This window comes from Poecile atricapillus, chromosome 20 (genome assembly GCF_030490865.1).
Source record: "Poecile atricapillus isolate bPoeAtr1 chromosome 20, bPoeAtr1.hap1, whole genome shotgun sequence".
NCBI classification, from domain to species: Eukaryota; Metazoa; Chordata; class Aves; order Passeriformes; family Paridae; genus Poecile; species Poecile atricapillus.
The window spans coordinates 5,457,552-5,472,886 of NC_081268.1; the positions used below are offsets into that span (position 1 = coordinate 5,457,552).

Sequence of the window (15,335 nt, forward strand, 5' to 3'; positions counted from 1 at the left end):
TCATTTATTAATTTTCACAATTCAAGTACTTGAAACATGAAACTTAACAGCATAAAACAAGATAGATTATTAAACATAAAGACCCATAAAATTTATTTTTAATCAATAATAAAGGAAATGGAACTTTTAATTGTTGGGATTTTTCCTCACAGTGAACTGTATAGGGCACATCTCCAACTGGAAGCTGTGGCAAGCTGGTGCTATAGATCCATTTTGCACAATTGCTTCCTAATTAAAGCAGTAAAACTTTCAGCACCGTTGTAAGAAGAAGAATTCCGATCTAATATGACAGAGACTGTAGTTGGCTGACTTCAGCTATATTCAGCACTAAATGTATAAGAAAAATGGATCCAGTTCTGCAGTTTATCTCTCTTTACAGTGAGGTAAACAGCTCATTTAAGCTTCCCTATCACTCACCTGCTGGAAGAGAAACTCTAAGACTGCATTTTATCTTACTAAGAAACACTATGAAAAGGCCATTTTTGTCAGAGTGCTTTATCAATTTCTTCCTCATCTCAGCATCATTACATGTATGTAATAATTAGAGTTCATTTTTTAAGCCTTCAAGTGCTGCTTTTGCTTGGAGATACTGTTCTACCAACACGCTTCAGGGGATCTGCTGATCATTCAGCACAGCACCAACCTCCAAGAGACAGCCAGAGAAGGTGTGGTGTTTGCCAATTGCTCCAGTCAACTCCTGCCAACTCTGGGATCAGAGCTGAGCCCTCTGAGAGCACACCTTTCTTTTCAGAAGTTTGAGTTTTGCTGAAATTAACATTCTGGAAAGGCGTAAGATACACTCGTGTGCAAATTTCAAGGTGCAAGGATAGAATCTTTCCCCTTAACCATCTCCTGACCACACCTTTTTCTCAGCTGGATATCCCCAAAAAGCAGTGACTGCAGACTCATTTCTCACCAAGAAAAGCAGAGAAAAAGAAGAAAACTTTGCCTTTATAATTCCTCTCAAGTTCAAGCTTGCAAGCAAACTGTGAGCTAGAGTAATCTGCAGCAGGGTGAAATTTGTAAAATCCCAGCAAGGGCTACTCTTGCTGCCCAGGGTAACGACACAAGCATGAACTCCAGCTTGTGAAACACCCTCTGTGGGGAAAGTAACAGCACAAAGAGAGAAGCCCAAAACTTGCCCATAGATTACTTTTCTCCCCTTAAGGCACTCCTCAATTGTCAGCTCATGACAAAATTTAGAGGTTTTCTGCATTATTCTCACAGAACATTTGAGCACCAGCAGAGCTGATTTCTGGCCAGTTGCCTCCTTGGCTTTTCAGAAGCCTCTCGATGTGTTGCTTTGGGTGCTACGGAGAGTGCGATGACCGAGAAATGGAATTACTTTCCTGAAAGTTATTTTGCCTTACACTGTTAGTATCTGATACTATTCACTAACCCTTTCAGCCAAAATCTGATACTTCTGAAGCAATCCAGATCTTCCACTAAATGCCTGCTGAATGAGCTTCAGCAGAAGTTCATGGGTAATGGTGCCACCAAAACAGGATCGTGAATATCTTTATAAAAACACAACCCTAAAAGGAGAGCCCTGCTACCAAAAGTTCCACTTCTTTTGTCTCCTTTATCATGGCCTTTGATATACAAGAACTTCAGACAAGCACATTTAAGAATTCACCTGTCTCTAGGGAGTTAAAGTGGCCCACCATGGAATTTCTCCTTAAGCATTTCTTAATTATGAAAAGCCAGAAACATGATTTTCCTGGGACAAACTAGTTCCCACAGTGCAACAGAGAAACCAGATACAGTGATTAGTATTTAGAAGAAACTCTGTAATGACAGCAATGAAAGGGAAACATGCAAACATTTAAGCCCTGAAAAAATACCAATCTTATTTCTGTGAACTACAGCCCATGGCACAATCACTGAATAGGACTGAAGGTATTAAATACTGATCTGCTCATTAATTATAAAGTATGTCAGTCTATGTATTTGAAAGGCAAATTATTGAAAGGAAAAGGAAGAACTTTTTAAATGAACTTTGTTCCCTTTTAATTTGTTTAGATTTTTCAGCACAGAAGCAGCCCAAACTCAGAAGAAAGCTAAATAAACAACGCTGGTACTGCCTTCTACTGCCAGGACTTGGAAGAACCTTTTCATCCACTCAAAGGAAGAAACTTTTCCTCATGTGTATAAGCAAGGCCAATCTTTTGCAGTTCTCTTAACAGGCATCCTAGCCCTGATGTCCTCTTTCAAGTTTATTCTTTTCTAAACCAGGACACCAAGGTCTCTCGTGGACATATGGCACACGGACATTAGAGATGCCATTTTTCCTCCTGAATGTGTTGGGATCTGCTGACCTCAGGTCACACTGGCAAGAAGTTACCATCTGCTTATTGCTGTTAGATGATCAAAAAAGAATGGTTCTGGCTTTTCTGCTGCAGCAAAACACCAAAGGGACTAAGATTATTGTATTGCTTGCAGCAAGTGGTCTGGCTGTGTCTCATCTGACCTTGAAACTCTGTCCAAAGCAGTAAAAGCAGGAAACAAACTGGGGGTGAAGAAGTGGCTATATCACAGGACAGAAAGCAAGGAAAAATCCAGCAGCAAGTTTAACATCAGAGAGCCAAGTTAGCCCTGATATTCTCTAACCTTCCCTTAATTACCTCAAGTTTCTTCAGTGCAGAAACATTGTATGGGAAAATAAAACACTGAAGTAACCCAAAACAGTATTTCAGCAGAGCAGTACCAAACATGGGATCTCTGCATGTTTGTTGAACACCGCAGAGAATTTCTTGGGCTCTTCTAGAAACACAGAATGAGAAAAAGTTTGAAATCAAAGCCCTTAGAAAGAAAGACCAAATCAAAACTTTTCCTCTGACTAGATTGTGCTCTCACACACAGCAAATACGTCAATTTTTAGTTATATGAAGATTACAGACGCAATTTTGTTTTGTTCACAGATAAACTTCCTCTATATGACAAAACGGCTGCAGAAACTTTGTCAAAATCACATTCTCCAGCCAAAGTCAGCAGCCAGCAGCTCGTCATCTCAAAGAACATTAAAGTGTTGCACAAAAACAAGGATTACTCCAAAGAGGTTAAGCACAACAATGCATTTCTGTACCCCACTTCTGTAGAAATGCCTTTAGTTTACAGTTTCTTTGGTTTGGGGGTTTGTTGGTTTGGTTTTTGTTGTTTAATGAAGAATTTGATGCAGTCACCAAAGCTACCTCTGAGTCCTACTGAATTTTTCATCTGGCTTCTTTCCTGAGATTCTGAACTCCCCCCATACTTTGCAGAAGCCCAGCAAGTGACAGGGTTGCTCTACCCCAAACTTTTGGCCTTAAGCACTTCAATTCATCACAGCACAGGATGAAGGTTTAACCAGCTTTGAGAAACCACCAAGCAAAGGTGTTCCAAACGCACCAAGAAACTCTTTTCACAACAGCAGTAAGTGCATAAACTTTCCAAAATAAGTTTTTTTTTTCCCTCCCAAGTAGCAAAGTCCCTTCAGAAAAGATAATTAAGGAATACCTGTCCCTGACCACAGCATCACCACTGGCTGAGGCTGGTCTGTACTAAAAAAGGATCAGACACTTTCCCAGACTGCAAACCAGAACATAACCAAGGCAGAAATGAGAAACTTTTACAATGTTAAGAAGTAACTTCCTTTGCATTTCACCTTTAAGTGTACAATAACCTCTCCTCAGATTTCAAGCAATCTGACCCAATTATTTTCTTAATAAACAATCACAGAAGATTTGCATTAAGCAGCAAGACTACAAGAAAGAAAACAAGACTTCCATAAAGTACATGTCTGTATCTGCTCCATGGTCTTGAATAAATCCATATTGCAGCTAGCTCAGCAAACCAAAATTCAACCAAATACCAATAGAAACTTCTCACCATGTTCCACAAAGACATTGCAGTGTGGGCCCGCATGCCTCGATGACTCCTTCTTCCCTGCTCCTTTGATGAAGTGCAGGGCAGGCAGACTTGGCCTCCTTTGGTCCCCAAGAACTTTTCCAGGCTGTTGCCCCATAAAGTAACTATGGGCAGCCTTTTCCAGGACGAGAAGTTTTCGAAGAAGTCTGTGATCCCTGATCTTCCAGGCTGGGAAGGAGTTTTGAAGGAGAAGGTATTCAGGTGGGTGCACTGGCTGCACTCACAGTGGGGATAAAGTCACTTGAGGTGAATTAAGACAAATTCCTCCAATGCTCCTGAAGACAGCAACAAGGTTCCTTAGGTGTCTTTATGCAAAAAAAACCAAAAACCCAAACCAAAAAAACCCAAAACAACAAACGAGTAGAAGTTCTAATCGCTCAGGAATGACCAACCATTACCTAAGTTTCAGGTTGTCATATGTAGTGTGTCTTCCACCGGGTAAAGGAGAATTAGTTCATCTCACAAGCAAGAAACCACACGTGGGCTCACCCAGGGCAGGAAACAGCCATTCCCACCACAACTAGTGTCAAGGTTTCTTTTTTTTTTCCTCCTTTTCTTTTGCATAGCATTGAGTTAGCAAAGGCCAAAGAGCCACGGATTTGGCTTCAAGTATCGCTGAGGTCCAGCAGGGTCAGGTGCAGTGGAACCATGTCAGCCCTCCAGGCGAAGCAGGAGCAGCTCCTCGGGGGATGGGACGGAGCTCCTCGGTCACCGGGCTTCGGCTCCTTCCACCGCCGCTACCTCGGGGCCGGGGGGCCCGGCGGGGCCATGGCGGCGTCGGAGCAGCGCTGGGGCGGCCGGGCCGGCGCCCCGTGCCCGCTGCTTCAGGCGGAGCTGGGAGCGGAGCTGCGAGGCCGGGGAGCTCCGGGAGGCCGGTTCCTGCCCAGCAGCCGGGCCAGGGCAGGCGGGGGGGACCGCGCCGGCCGCATCCCCGGGCGGGCGGGCGGCGGGAGCGGGGCCGGGCGGGCGGAGCGGGGCGAGGGGCCGCGGGTACCCCGGAGCTGCGGGGCTGGCAGGGGGCGGCGGAGGCGGCGAGGGAGATCCCGGAACCCCCGGGCCGGCGGGCGGGCGGTCACATCCCCTTCCGGCCCCTCCTCCTCCACCGCCCCCGCCTCCCGCCCCGCGCTGCCCGATCCCGGCCCCGCTCCCGCTCAGGGACCGGCCGGGCGGGGAGAAGCCTGTGAGGAGCGTGGCCGGCAGGGCGAGTGAGGGATCCTCCCTTCACTCGGCCCTGGTGAGGCACATCTGGAGTGCTGTGCCCAGTGCTGGGCTCCTCAGGATGAGATGGGCAAGGAGCTGCTGGAGAGGGTCCTGCGGAGCCCACAGGGAGGATCTGGGGGCTGCAGCACCTCTCTGATGAGGAGACACTGCGGGAGCTGGGCCGGGTATGTCTGGAGAAGGGGAGGCTGAGGGGAGATCTCAGCAATCCATGGAAATATCTCCCCAGTGAGTCCGAGGATGGTGTCAGACTCTTCAGTGCCTGGTGACAGGATGAGGAGCAACGGCCATAAACTGAAAGACAGAAAGTTTCCCCTCAACATGAGGAAGAACTTCTTTAGGTTGAGGGTGGCAGAGCTCTGGGACAGGTGCCCAGGGAGGGTGTGGAGTCTCCCACTCTGGAGACATTCCAAACCCACCTGGGCACCTTCCTATGTCACCTGCTCCAGGTGACACTGCACTGATCTCCAGAGGTCCCTTCCAACCTCAATTAATCTGTGATTTTGTGAAAATAACCTGTGAAAAGGCCTCAAAAAGCTCATGTGAAATCCTTCACCTCTTTAGAAGGGCTGCAGATCTGACTGCAGGGGTCTCAGAGCCTCTGGCCAGCTCTGGACTCTGGATGCTTGCACAAAGCACTTCTTTATGAATGCTCTCAGCATACACAGAATTTGATACCAAAACCAGCTATAGAGGCCAGTGACAATTGAAAAAATATTTTATTGATCTATTTTTGTGCACCATTTGGTACAAAGATGGAGTTAAACTCCTGAATTCTTCGGCAGGCACTGCGAGTTCCCTGGGCTGAAGAGCAGACCATGGTGCTGAAGATATTTAGTTCTTCATACATTCTCCAGTTCACCTCGGGGATAGAAGAGGGTCAAGGCAGCAGCTTGAGGTCAGGGTGTTTTGGTCAAAGGTCTGTGGTTGCTCCCACTCGACAACAGGAGAACACACAATTGCAATTCTGTGCTGTAGCCTCCTGCTTAGGGAAACCATCTGGACACAGAGCAGCTTGTTTATACTGACTCCTCCCTTGTGACAAATCCAAACACACTCTGTCTCTCCTATGTCATATTCAAGGTCTCTGGCAGACCTGAATTTTTCGTCTTCTAACAATAGCATCCAAAATGTAGCACTTCATACAGCCCTGTGGGATCCTCCATCTCTGCTGTGCCAGACTGCCCCTACATCACTAATTCTTAGTCAGGAGACTGAGCTCAAACCATTTCTATTGGATTTCTCCATCAATGGCTCAATTTGCAGGTATTGTGGCTGGTTGTGCTGCACACACACCCACACAGGAGAGAGAAATTCTGGTACATCGTGCTGAGACAAATCCAGGGTCACATCTCTTGAACTCTGCAGAATTTCTCCAGGTTTATCTCAGTAATAGAGATCAGCTTCTCACCAAGGTAATATAACCCTCGCTCTGCTCCCATGGATTGAAGGAAAGTGAGGAAATGAAGCTGTCAGCACAGGCCAAGCAGCCCAAGAGAAATTCGTTACAAAACCCAATACCAACCATTCTTCACAGGAAAAAGTCACTCTCTTCTGGGTGTGACTGGAGCATCCTGGATAATCTCTCCTACCACAGGAGTGCTGAAGCAGAATAAACTCCAGAAGACAACCATGGGTCCACAATAGTCAGAAAAACCTTCACCAAATTAAGCAAAAGTAATTGCAAATATGCAAGACCTCATTGAATCACAGAACTGTGCAGACGAATGCACTTACTTTTTATTTAACAGACCAGATGAGTTTATCATTCAGGCCAACAGGCAGCTTTTCCTTCTGATGCTGTGCAATTGTAGGCAGCAAAGTGGGACAGGTTCTTTGCCAGCAATTCCCAGCCTCTCCACTCAGCAGTTTCTCCAAAAGCATTTCCTGTTTCCCAGAGCACTGCTGTAGTTAATGTGGGACAATACACAGGCAGATGAGTCAGCTGGTCACTCCCAAATGTCATAGTGAGATACCTGCCTTCTTCCCCTTCCTGAAGGGTATTACATTTTCTGCTCCCAACCCTGCTGCCAGTTCTTGTGAACATGACTCTCATGTTAAACTTGGAAGTTGCCCAGTAAATTCAGAAATTGTTAGAGAAGACACAGACAGAAAAGTTGTGGGAATACAGAATAAGTTTAAAAAAAAAAAAGCTAGTGTTTTTTCAATCAAACCCGCATACATACTACCATTTATTTTTTTCCTAAGAGATACTTCAGTACTTTTTTGTTTACCTCCCATTAAGTGTGGGTTCTCACCCAACAGCTGCAGTGACGTTTTCTCCATAACAATATCTTAAAAGCTTCAACCTCTTCACCAAATAATAAAACTTAGCATGTTAATTAACAGTCCTCAGGAACCTGAGAACCATTTCAAGATGTCTCTAATCTCAGTGGGATTTCAGTCTCTTCTCAGGTCTGTGCAAAGCTTTTTATTTGTACCACTCTCAGCTGCACAGCAAAACTCTGCACGGATGGTACAGAAGTAATGCAATAAGCAGCAGTAATTGGATTAATAACCCATTAGCACAAATTTTAAATCTCAGTGGTTATTCCTAGGAGTAAAGGAATTCTTCCTATTAGTGCATGAACAGTGGCACCAAGAAACAAGAAAATTCTTTTTGCAGATGAGTGATGTGCTCTCATTCCTACAGGCAACACTCACCAGCAAGGGAACTAGTTACCAACTCCACTTCTGAGTACAACTGCACCATGTATCAACCCTGGAGTAAACAGCACAGGAGGTGCTACAGCTGCTTTACAAACAGTGTCAGACACTGGTGAACAAAGAAATCGGGTTGGTCTGAGCTGTTTTAATGCCTGCATGGGTCTTTTAGTTCCTCGTATAAAAATGAACACTCACTAGGTTTTTCTCATCCTACTTTCAACTACTGTTTTGGGGTTTTTTTCTTAAACCAGAGAAGCCATAGTTGCTTCCTTTTCACCCTTCCTGCTTAGAAGATTTTTTCCAGCAAAATCCTACAGACTGAAGAATTTACAGGGACACTGCTGTTGCTGGCTTCTAGTTACCTGCTGGTTTGCAGAGCTGTGATGGATGCGGTTGCAGAACAGCCAGCAATGACCTTGCTGAAGCCTTTTTACAGAATTTAGGTCTTGGAACAGCACTGGCTGAATGTGCATGGTCACAGGGGAAAATGCTGAGACCTTTGGTTCTCTCCCAGCAGAGAGATCCACAACCAAACCTCACCAGATGGTTTTCTTCTTGGGTTTAAAACCAAAAGTGCCAGGTATTCAGGAATAAGGGAACTGAATGAGTCACATGCTTCCCCCATTTAACACATCGTTAATGTCAAAATATCAGGGACCCTGCAGCAAGGAGGAGGAATCAGAAAGCTCAGAGCTGAAGCAGTCCAGATCTTGAGCTGTTTTTTTAGCAGAAATCCCTGAATCTCCCCCTGTGGTAATAAGCTGCTAAACTACAGCAATTGGGTAAGGGGGGGAAAGAAAAGTACTTTTCTAAGTAATAGATGCAGACTGTTAAAGCTTTTTTAGCCTTTTTGAACCAGTTTTGTCCATACAGGTATGTGTTATGTGGCCACCAGAAGCCTCATGGAGACCTGAAATTGTCACCATTAAGCCTTGGTTTTCAATTCTCCCCAGTCATCTTGAGGATGTGATTGTTTCAACACTTACTAGGGAATCCTCTTAAAACTCAACAATTCCCAGGTCATGTCTGGAACATTCCAGCGATACCCCCAGCAAGTTCAGTACTATTTTCAGAGGCAGCACGGGCAGCTGTGCAGCAGCAGAATGGATTAGCCATGTCCTTGCTTGTCCTTAGCCCCGTTATGCTTTAGGATTTGGGCAGCAGCGCTGGTGGCAGCCGTCCAGCCCCTGCTGTTTGGCAGGGCAGCGAGGCGGAGCTGCTGGCGAAGGGAAGTGCCACAAACACGATCCAAAGGTGCCATCTAGTGCCTGCTCGGGACCACAGGGAAAGCAGCCCGAGCTGGAAGGACAGCAACAAAAGGAATTTCTACTTCCCAGGAAAAAAGAGCAAAGAATTTTCCCTTGTGCCTGAGGCGAGTGTGAACTTGCAACGTGCAATTGGATTCAGGAACAATTGGGGCAGATGTTTTATCATCCTTTCTAAAAATTACAGTGCTGTGGTGCAAGGAGAGATTTGCAATACACATAGGTAGAAAACATCTATAATAAAACAGCTCCAATATAGCACCTGTAGCTGAGAGGATTCTCCAGAGAAAGCATCACATTCTGAGAGAGAACGTGACTGACTGCCTGCCAACACCTGGCTCAAAATGTCCACCTCTAACCACTGTCACTTGAGTCACCTGCTTGACTCACCTCTCCAAGGCATCCTGCAGGGAGGCAATGCTTGGAAAGCCACTGTGAACACCAGGAATCCTTACAGAGGAACCCTGTAAGGGCTGAAGAGGAAGGTCAAATCCTGCTGGGATGAAGGGCAGCAGCTGAAGGGGAGATAAGACAGTGTAACCATTCCAAGCGTCCTGGCACAAGGAAACTTGAGCCAACCACAGCTCTCAAGCTAGACTGAAAACAAGCCAATGCACACACTAAGGACTGATTTGTTTCAAAAAATTTATTGAAATGTAAAATACTTAATACAAAACCATATTGGTGCTTCCTCAGAAGAGGCATAAAAAAAAAAAAAGACCAGCAGGATAACACAAACCAGGACACTGTATGTCCACAGCTCCTGGCTCATATGGACAGCAACAGCCACATCCCATCTCATACCCCTGAGATATTCAAGCCATGAACAGCCAGACCCAAACTCTGGTTAGCAAGGGTGTGCATACTCCTGTTCTCTAAACACATGTGCCTGGAAAAATGAGGACTCTCAGTCAGGGGATAGACTGGCAGATCTGTATCACAAGTAAATTAAAACCCAAATCACCTTCTGGGGAGAGAGAAACATTACAAAAACATATCCCTTCCTCTCTGTCATTCTGCACAAAGTTCTGGGACACTAGATACAGCACCAGGTGCTAGGAGACATGTCCCAGTTGCATCTGCATCTTTATAAAGGTCAGATATCAATTTTTCAGGCCGTTGCATTAAAAGGCCATTGTACTTAAGTACTACTTTGTATTAAAAGGACACAGGAGATATCCTAATAGTGAGGAATTTCAGTGGTTTCTGAAGTGTGGAATGAATGTTGGGAACTAGAACACTGAAAAAACATAATACTGAGACTCAAAGCTGCCATGCTGGGATTTCAAATGACTGCTTCTGGCCATATGCTCTATCCCTCCAAATCCAGCAACCTCTGTCGAGCTTCCAGAATGATCTCCTCTGTCACCTCTGGTTTCAGAATGTCCTTGATCTGCAGTGGAAAGAAGAGCAACATGAGCACCAGGAATCAACTGCTATTTTTTCAGTCAGGGAGACAAAGCTCCCTGACACATGGCAGTGGCCAGCAAGGAAGTTTAGAGGGTTGTGGTGAAAAAAGACCTATGGCAGAGGGTCCAAGGCAAAATTAACTTTGCCAGTTGGGAATTCTTACAGAGACCAGAGGAAATCAAAGAAGAGGCTACTAACCCTCCTCATCTTCCTTCAAGGACACACACTGTATTTGGGAAGGGCAGAAATTATTTAAACACAGTAATAGTTCAAATGAACACCTCATTGAGAATGAAAGCGGAAGACAATTCAGATCTCATTTATTTATGGGAAGAGAATTGCCCATGATTGTGCTGGCAGGAATCACAGTGAAAAGCTGTATAGCAAGAGGTCAAAGGCTGCTGGAGGCAGCCTTCCAGCAGTGGATACAGACATGAGACTGCACTCTGTACAATACATGACATTTACTTTTTCATTGCTTCATAAAATGCACTGCACCCTCATACAATACCAAATTTAACACTGTTTTCACAGGAATTACGGGTCCATAATGCCAGCAAGGGATACACAACATCTATCAAAAAAGGGACTGCTCTCTCTGTAGGAATAGCTAGACTTTGCCAGAGGCAGAACCCTTCAAATTATCCCTGAAATTGTGCAAGGCAACTTATGTTATGCAGAAGGTGAGAGTTTGTACTGTCACTTACAGGATGTTTTGGTAAGTTGAAAGGAAACTCTGACTTCAGCAGCAACTGATGCAGCCCTTCTGTTCCCTCCCCTCAGTGTGGAATAAACACTACTGGTTCCTATACCTGATGAGGAAGGGATGCTTCATAGCAATACAGGATGCTGGTGTCAAAGAGCATCATCTTGTGAGCAACCAGAGCCACAATGCAGTTTCGGAGCCGTGAGATCACCTCCCGGTCAGACAAGGGAACTGGCTGAGGAAGGACAGAGGAAAAGGGATGAATGCAGAGGGAAGTAAGTAAAAAAGCCTTGCTGTGAACCTATTACAAGATCCTGAGAGTCTCAGGTTACTCACGTGCTTCTGAATATGTCAGACTGAAAACCATCACTGGTAGAAGAAGGCTCACCTCCCTGAACACTCACCTCCAAGTTGGCGGTGTAGCCTCCGGCCTCGTCATCCTTCTGCTCCGGAGTTGGGTAGATCCAGATGAAGCCATTGTTGCCGAGGATCACGGATGCACCACAGGGCAGGTCGTGGAAATGAGTCTTCTGGCGTTTCACAAGGGAGGGAGAGACCTGAACCAGCACACCCTGGCCAAGCTGGAGAACAGACCATGAGGCTCAGCATGAGAGACATCATGAGCCACCACAGATAACACCAAGTCACTGACACACACTCACTCCATTCCTGACCTAGGAACAACACTGTTTTAACATCTTTCCTGTGAAACAGTGAATATAAAACCTGCCTGCCTCTGGGAGTGCTGGGAGGATTAGTTAATGCATCCCTTTGAAGATGAAGAATACTCTAAGTGCTTAGCACGAATGTTAATAATATCTTGATTGTAACTACACATCAACCATCCCTGCAGAAAAATGAGGAGTCAGTGGCCCAATTTAGCAGAACACTTTCCCTGGTAATCCAATCACTGTCCTTCACCCTTTGTGCAATAAGCACACTTTCCTTTCATCTTTTAAGTGCTAATACCCTCGGTCTGGTAATCCCAAACTGCAGCCTACGCTCCAACAGCCCCTTGGTTTATTTCAATGCACAAAACCAGAGATAAATGCCAACTGCACAAAGCCTAAAATAGAGCCCTGGGGAGAGGAACAAGTCACAGGGGCAACAGCCAGTTGAAGAGGAGTGAGGAGATCTCTCCCCAGGATTTAATTCCCAAGTGGCTAGTGGGGAAAACAGATCTAGCGGCTGAAACTGCAGTCAGGGGAAGCAGTGGATCAAAGGGCAACTCAAGGACACCTCCTCTGCTTCGGGGAAACTCTAACTGGTGTTCCCATGCTGAGAGTCTTCCTGTCCTGCAGGAATGGGTTATAACACCATCCTTCTCTACTCCAGAGCTTTTTTCTTAAAAAAGCCACCAAAAGGCCTTATACAAGTCAGGTGGTGCAGAATTAACCCAGGATCAAGGCCTTTGGAATAACTCACCTTCCCGTACTTCAGGCTCCTGGTGTGCAGCGATACAGCCCCATCAGCAAATATAGACTGAACCTCTGCCTGTCAGTGCCACTTAAGGAAAGAGGGTCCCTAAGGCTTCCCAGTGCCACCCCACCACAGCTCTCACCCCCAGCCAGGCCAGCCAAGCTCTCCCTGTTCTTCCCATGCCCTTGGCTCATCTGTCAATGGGAGCAGCAAAAGGATACGCTGATGAGATCCCCTTCTTGCAGGTAGTCCCTCATTGCAAGCTCATCTTCTGCTGATTTCCTTCTCTGAAACATCACAAGAAAAGTTACATGTAGCCCAGAATGAGAAAACATCCATCAGTAAGTAGCTCATTGTGGGAGACCTTAGGATGCCATGCAAAACAACCAGCTACACTCACCAGCTCCCCACCAGGTAAATTTATAGACGACAGTAACAGGACTGAATCCAGCCTGGAATTTGTTTCCACTTTCCATCGTTTCTGCTGAACCTAAGGGGGAAAAAAAACACCCAAACTTATGGATACACACTCAAAAATTGAATGGGAGCTGCAGCTCACCAAGCTGCAGGAGGGGACAGCTCTTACGGCTTCTTCGAGCCTCATCATGGTTAAAATCAACACGCTCCCAGTACTCTGCGCAGGGACACTGATGTGTATCAATGTTTTAGGATCCCAGGAGGACGCTTAAAGTCGGATGGAGCCACGACCACCCTCCTCCTCGGCACCGCGGCAATCACGGGACTTTACCTCCGTAATCCTCCCGACCACGATGTCGCCGATCTCGCCGTTGTACCTGGGGCAGAGAGCGGCGGTCACACACCTCACCCTGCCCAGCCAGGCCCCGCACCCACCGCGGCCGCGCTCACCTGGCCTTCAGCGCCCTGACACACACCAGCTTGTTCACCCTCTCTACCACGCCGGCCACCGAGGCGATCAGCTTCTCGTCCTCCACATAAGTACCGTGGCCCCTGCGGAGAGAGAGCGGCCACCTAAAGACAGCCCGAAGCCGCGCCACCCCGCCGCCGCCTCGCCTCCGCCGCTGCCCGCACCTCATGTATCCCGTGTCCGTGGTGATCGTGTCCCCCGGTGCCACCAGGTGCTTCTCGCCGCCCCGGGGCGCGCTGGAATCCAGGGGCGCGCGGACCGCCGGCAGCCTCATGGTGACCGCCGCCATCTTGGCCCCGCCGCACGCGCCTTCCGCCCGCCATGTTGGCTGCTGGCGAGAGCGCGCCTGAGGCCGCGGGCGGCGCCATGTTGAGTGAGGGCGGTGGGGGCGGTGACTGGGCAGCCATGGTTGTTTCTGGCAGCGAAGGGACTGTTGGGCTTCGCCCCGACGGAGCCGGGGGGGGGAGGGGGGCGGCCATCTTTAGTGCGGGCAAGGTGTGCCACTCTTCGGGCAGCCCCCGGCTCCCTCAGAACCCGGCCGGCAAACCGGAGGGACGGCACGGGCCTCCCCCAGGGCTCACCGGGCCCCGCAGCCCGCGCGCTCGAGGCGGGGAGCAGCACCCCCAGTTTGGGTGTCCCTCATACAACGTGTCCCTCTGAGGGCAATCCACTGATGCCCTCCTCAGCTGGCCGGTGCTCACGCTTGGCTTAAACATCCCCGCGGGACTCGGGACTGACCCCTTCCCCTCGGCCGACCTGTGCCAGCAGGAGCTGATACATCCGTGGAAAAGTTTTATCCACTCAAACACCGGTTCGGCTCTCAGAGCTGCGGAGGAAATGGCACGGGAAAAGCAGCCCGTGATGACAGTCAGCATGTATGCCGCTTCCTTCCAGCAGGGCTTGCACCTATATGCCATCACAGCCAAAATGTGGGCACTAATTCATGGAATGTATCAAAGGACAGCAGTAGCTGTGGCTTCAAAGAGGGACTGTACAAGTTCATAAGAAGAGGGACTGGCAGGGTAGAATTAGTAGATACCACCCGCTCCAGAGTGAGCCAGCACTTACCCCAGCTTCCAGACCTGAAAAAGGGCTTTTTTAGCCAAAACCTGGGTTTCTTCCCCTCCCAGATGCACTTCTTGGTCCAACAGATGACACCACATCGCCTCACTCACAGATTGTTGTGTTAGTTAAGACTTTCACTCATCCAGTACCCACATCATTGCCCTGGTACATAAAATAAAGCTTTCCATGCTATCCCTCTTCTAAATGATAAATGTTCCAAGTAATTTTTATTTAGAATACAAGAGAGGTACAAATGTATTTACACTGTGTACATATACAATCAAATAATATATAATATCAAAGTCTTGTAAATAATGTTTACATAAATATTTACAAAGTTAAAGTGACAGTTGTTTTTCTTTTCTTCTGTTTTTGTTTATTTTCTTCTGGAAGTGAAACATGGTTTGTGAGAACTTTATACATCTCAGACTTATAATTAATATTAGAATACCTTCTTTTAAGATTTATGATACACAGCCCTCCTCCGCAGTGTGGCGACTCCAGAGGGCGCTTAGAGTTGTCCTTGGGGACAGAGCTGGCCCGGGGACAGGTTTTCTCTGTCCCCAGAGGGCAGCAGCAGTTCCAACCAAAATGTTCCTTCACAGCTGGGAAAGGGATGGGGAGAAGAGCTGCCAGGGCTGGAACAGGCACAGGCTCAGGCTCCCCGCACAACCTGCCTGTGGATGGGCATTCTCAGCTGGCACAGTGTCCCCATGGCACATGGCTCGTCCCCTCTGCCCACAGCATCGCTTGGAGCGGTGACAGACCCCAGTACAGGGCTCAGGCTGAGGCA

General features: G+C 47.3%; 2 protein-coding genes across 3 annotated transcripts in view; both read right to left on the reverse strand.

Annotated features, from left to right (window-relative positions):
* Positions 1 to 4,702, reverse strand: part of ABL1 (ABL proto-oncogene 1, non-receptor tyrosine kinase) — a 77,408-nt gene extending 72,706 nt beyond the window's left edge. The window contains exons 1-2 of one of the 2 annotated variants that reach the window (XM_058853571.1): positions 4,305 to 4,702; positions 3,868 to 4,181 (exon numbers count right to left, since the gene is read on the reverse strand). In XM_058853571.1, the coding sequence (XP_058709554.1) occupies positions 3,868 to 4,003 (136 nt within the window). In that variant the 5' untranslated portion in view covers positions 4,004 to 4,181; positions 4,305 to 4,702. Of the gene's footprint in view, positions 1 to 3,867; positions 4,194 to 4,304 lie in introns of those variants that run through there. The other variant, XM_058853569.1, reaches the window with a different exon arrangement.
* A 4,988-nt stretch (positions 4,703 to 9,690) lies between these two features.
* EXOSC2 (exosome component 2) lies at positions 9,691 to 13,878 on the reverse strand. Its single transcript, XM_058853867.1, has 9 exons — positions 13,642 to 13,878; positions 13,459 to 13,560; positions 13,340 to 13,385; positions 12,992 to 13,081; positions 12,813 to 12,878; positions 12,598 to 12,666; positions 11,577 to 11,753; positions 11,279 to 11,407; positions 9,691 to 10,449 (listed from the first exon to the last, which is right to left on the reverse strand). The coding sequence occupies exons 1-9, from the start codon at positions 13,764 to 13,766 to the stop codon at positions 10,369 to 10,371; spliced, it is 885 nt and encodes a 294-aa protein (XP_058709850.1). The 5' UTR covers positions 13,767 to 13,878; the 3' UTR covers positions 9,691 to 10,368.
* Between the last annotated feature and the right edge of the window lie 1,457 nt (positions 13,879 to 15,335).

Bases quoted from the DNA above. Each gene is read 5' to 3' on its own strand.
- EXOSC2 (XM_058853867.1), bottom strand. From the start codon at position 13,766: ATGGCGGCGGTCACCATGAGGCTGCCGGCGGTCCGCGCGCCCCTGGAT. The intron at 13,561-13,641 runs GTGCGGGCAGCG...CTCTCTCCGCAG, and splicing joins ACGGACACGGGATACATGAG to GGGCCACGGTACTTATGTGG. The intron at 13,082-13,339 runs GTAAAGTCCCGT...TTTCCCCCTTAG, and splicing joins TGGTCGGGAGGATTACGGAG to GTTCAGCAGAAACGATGGAA.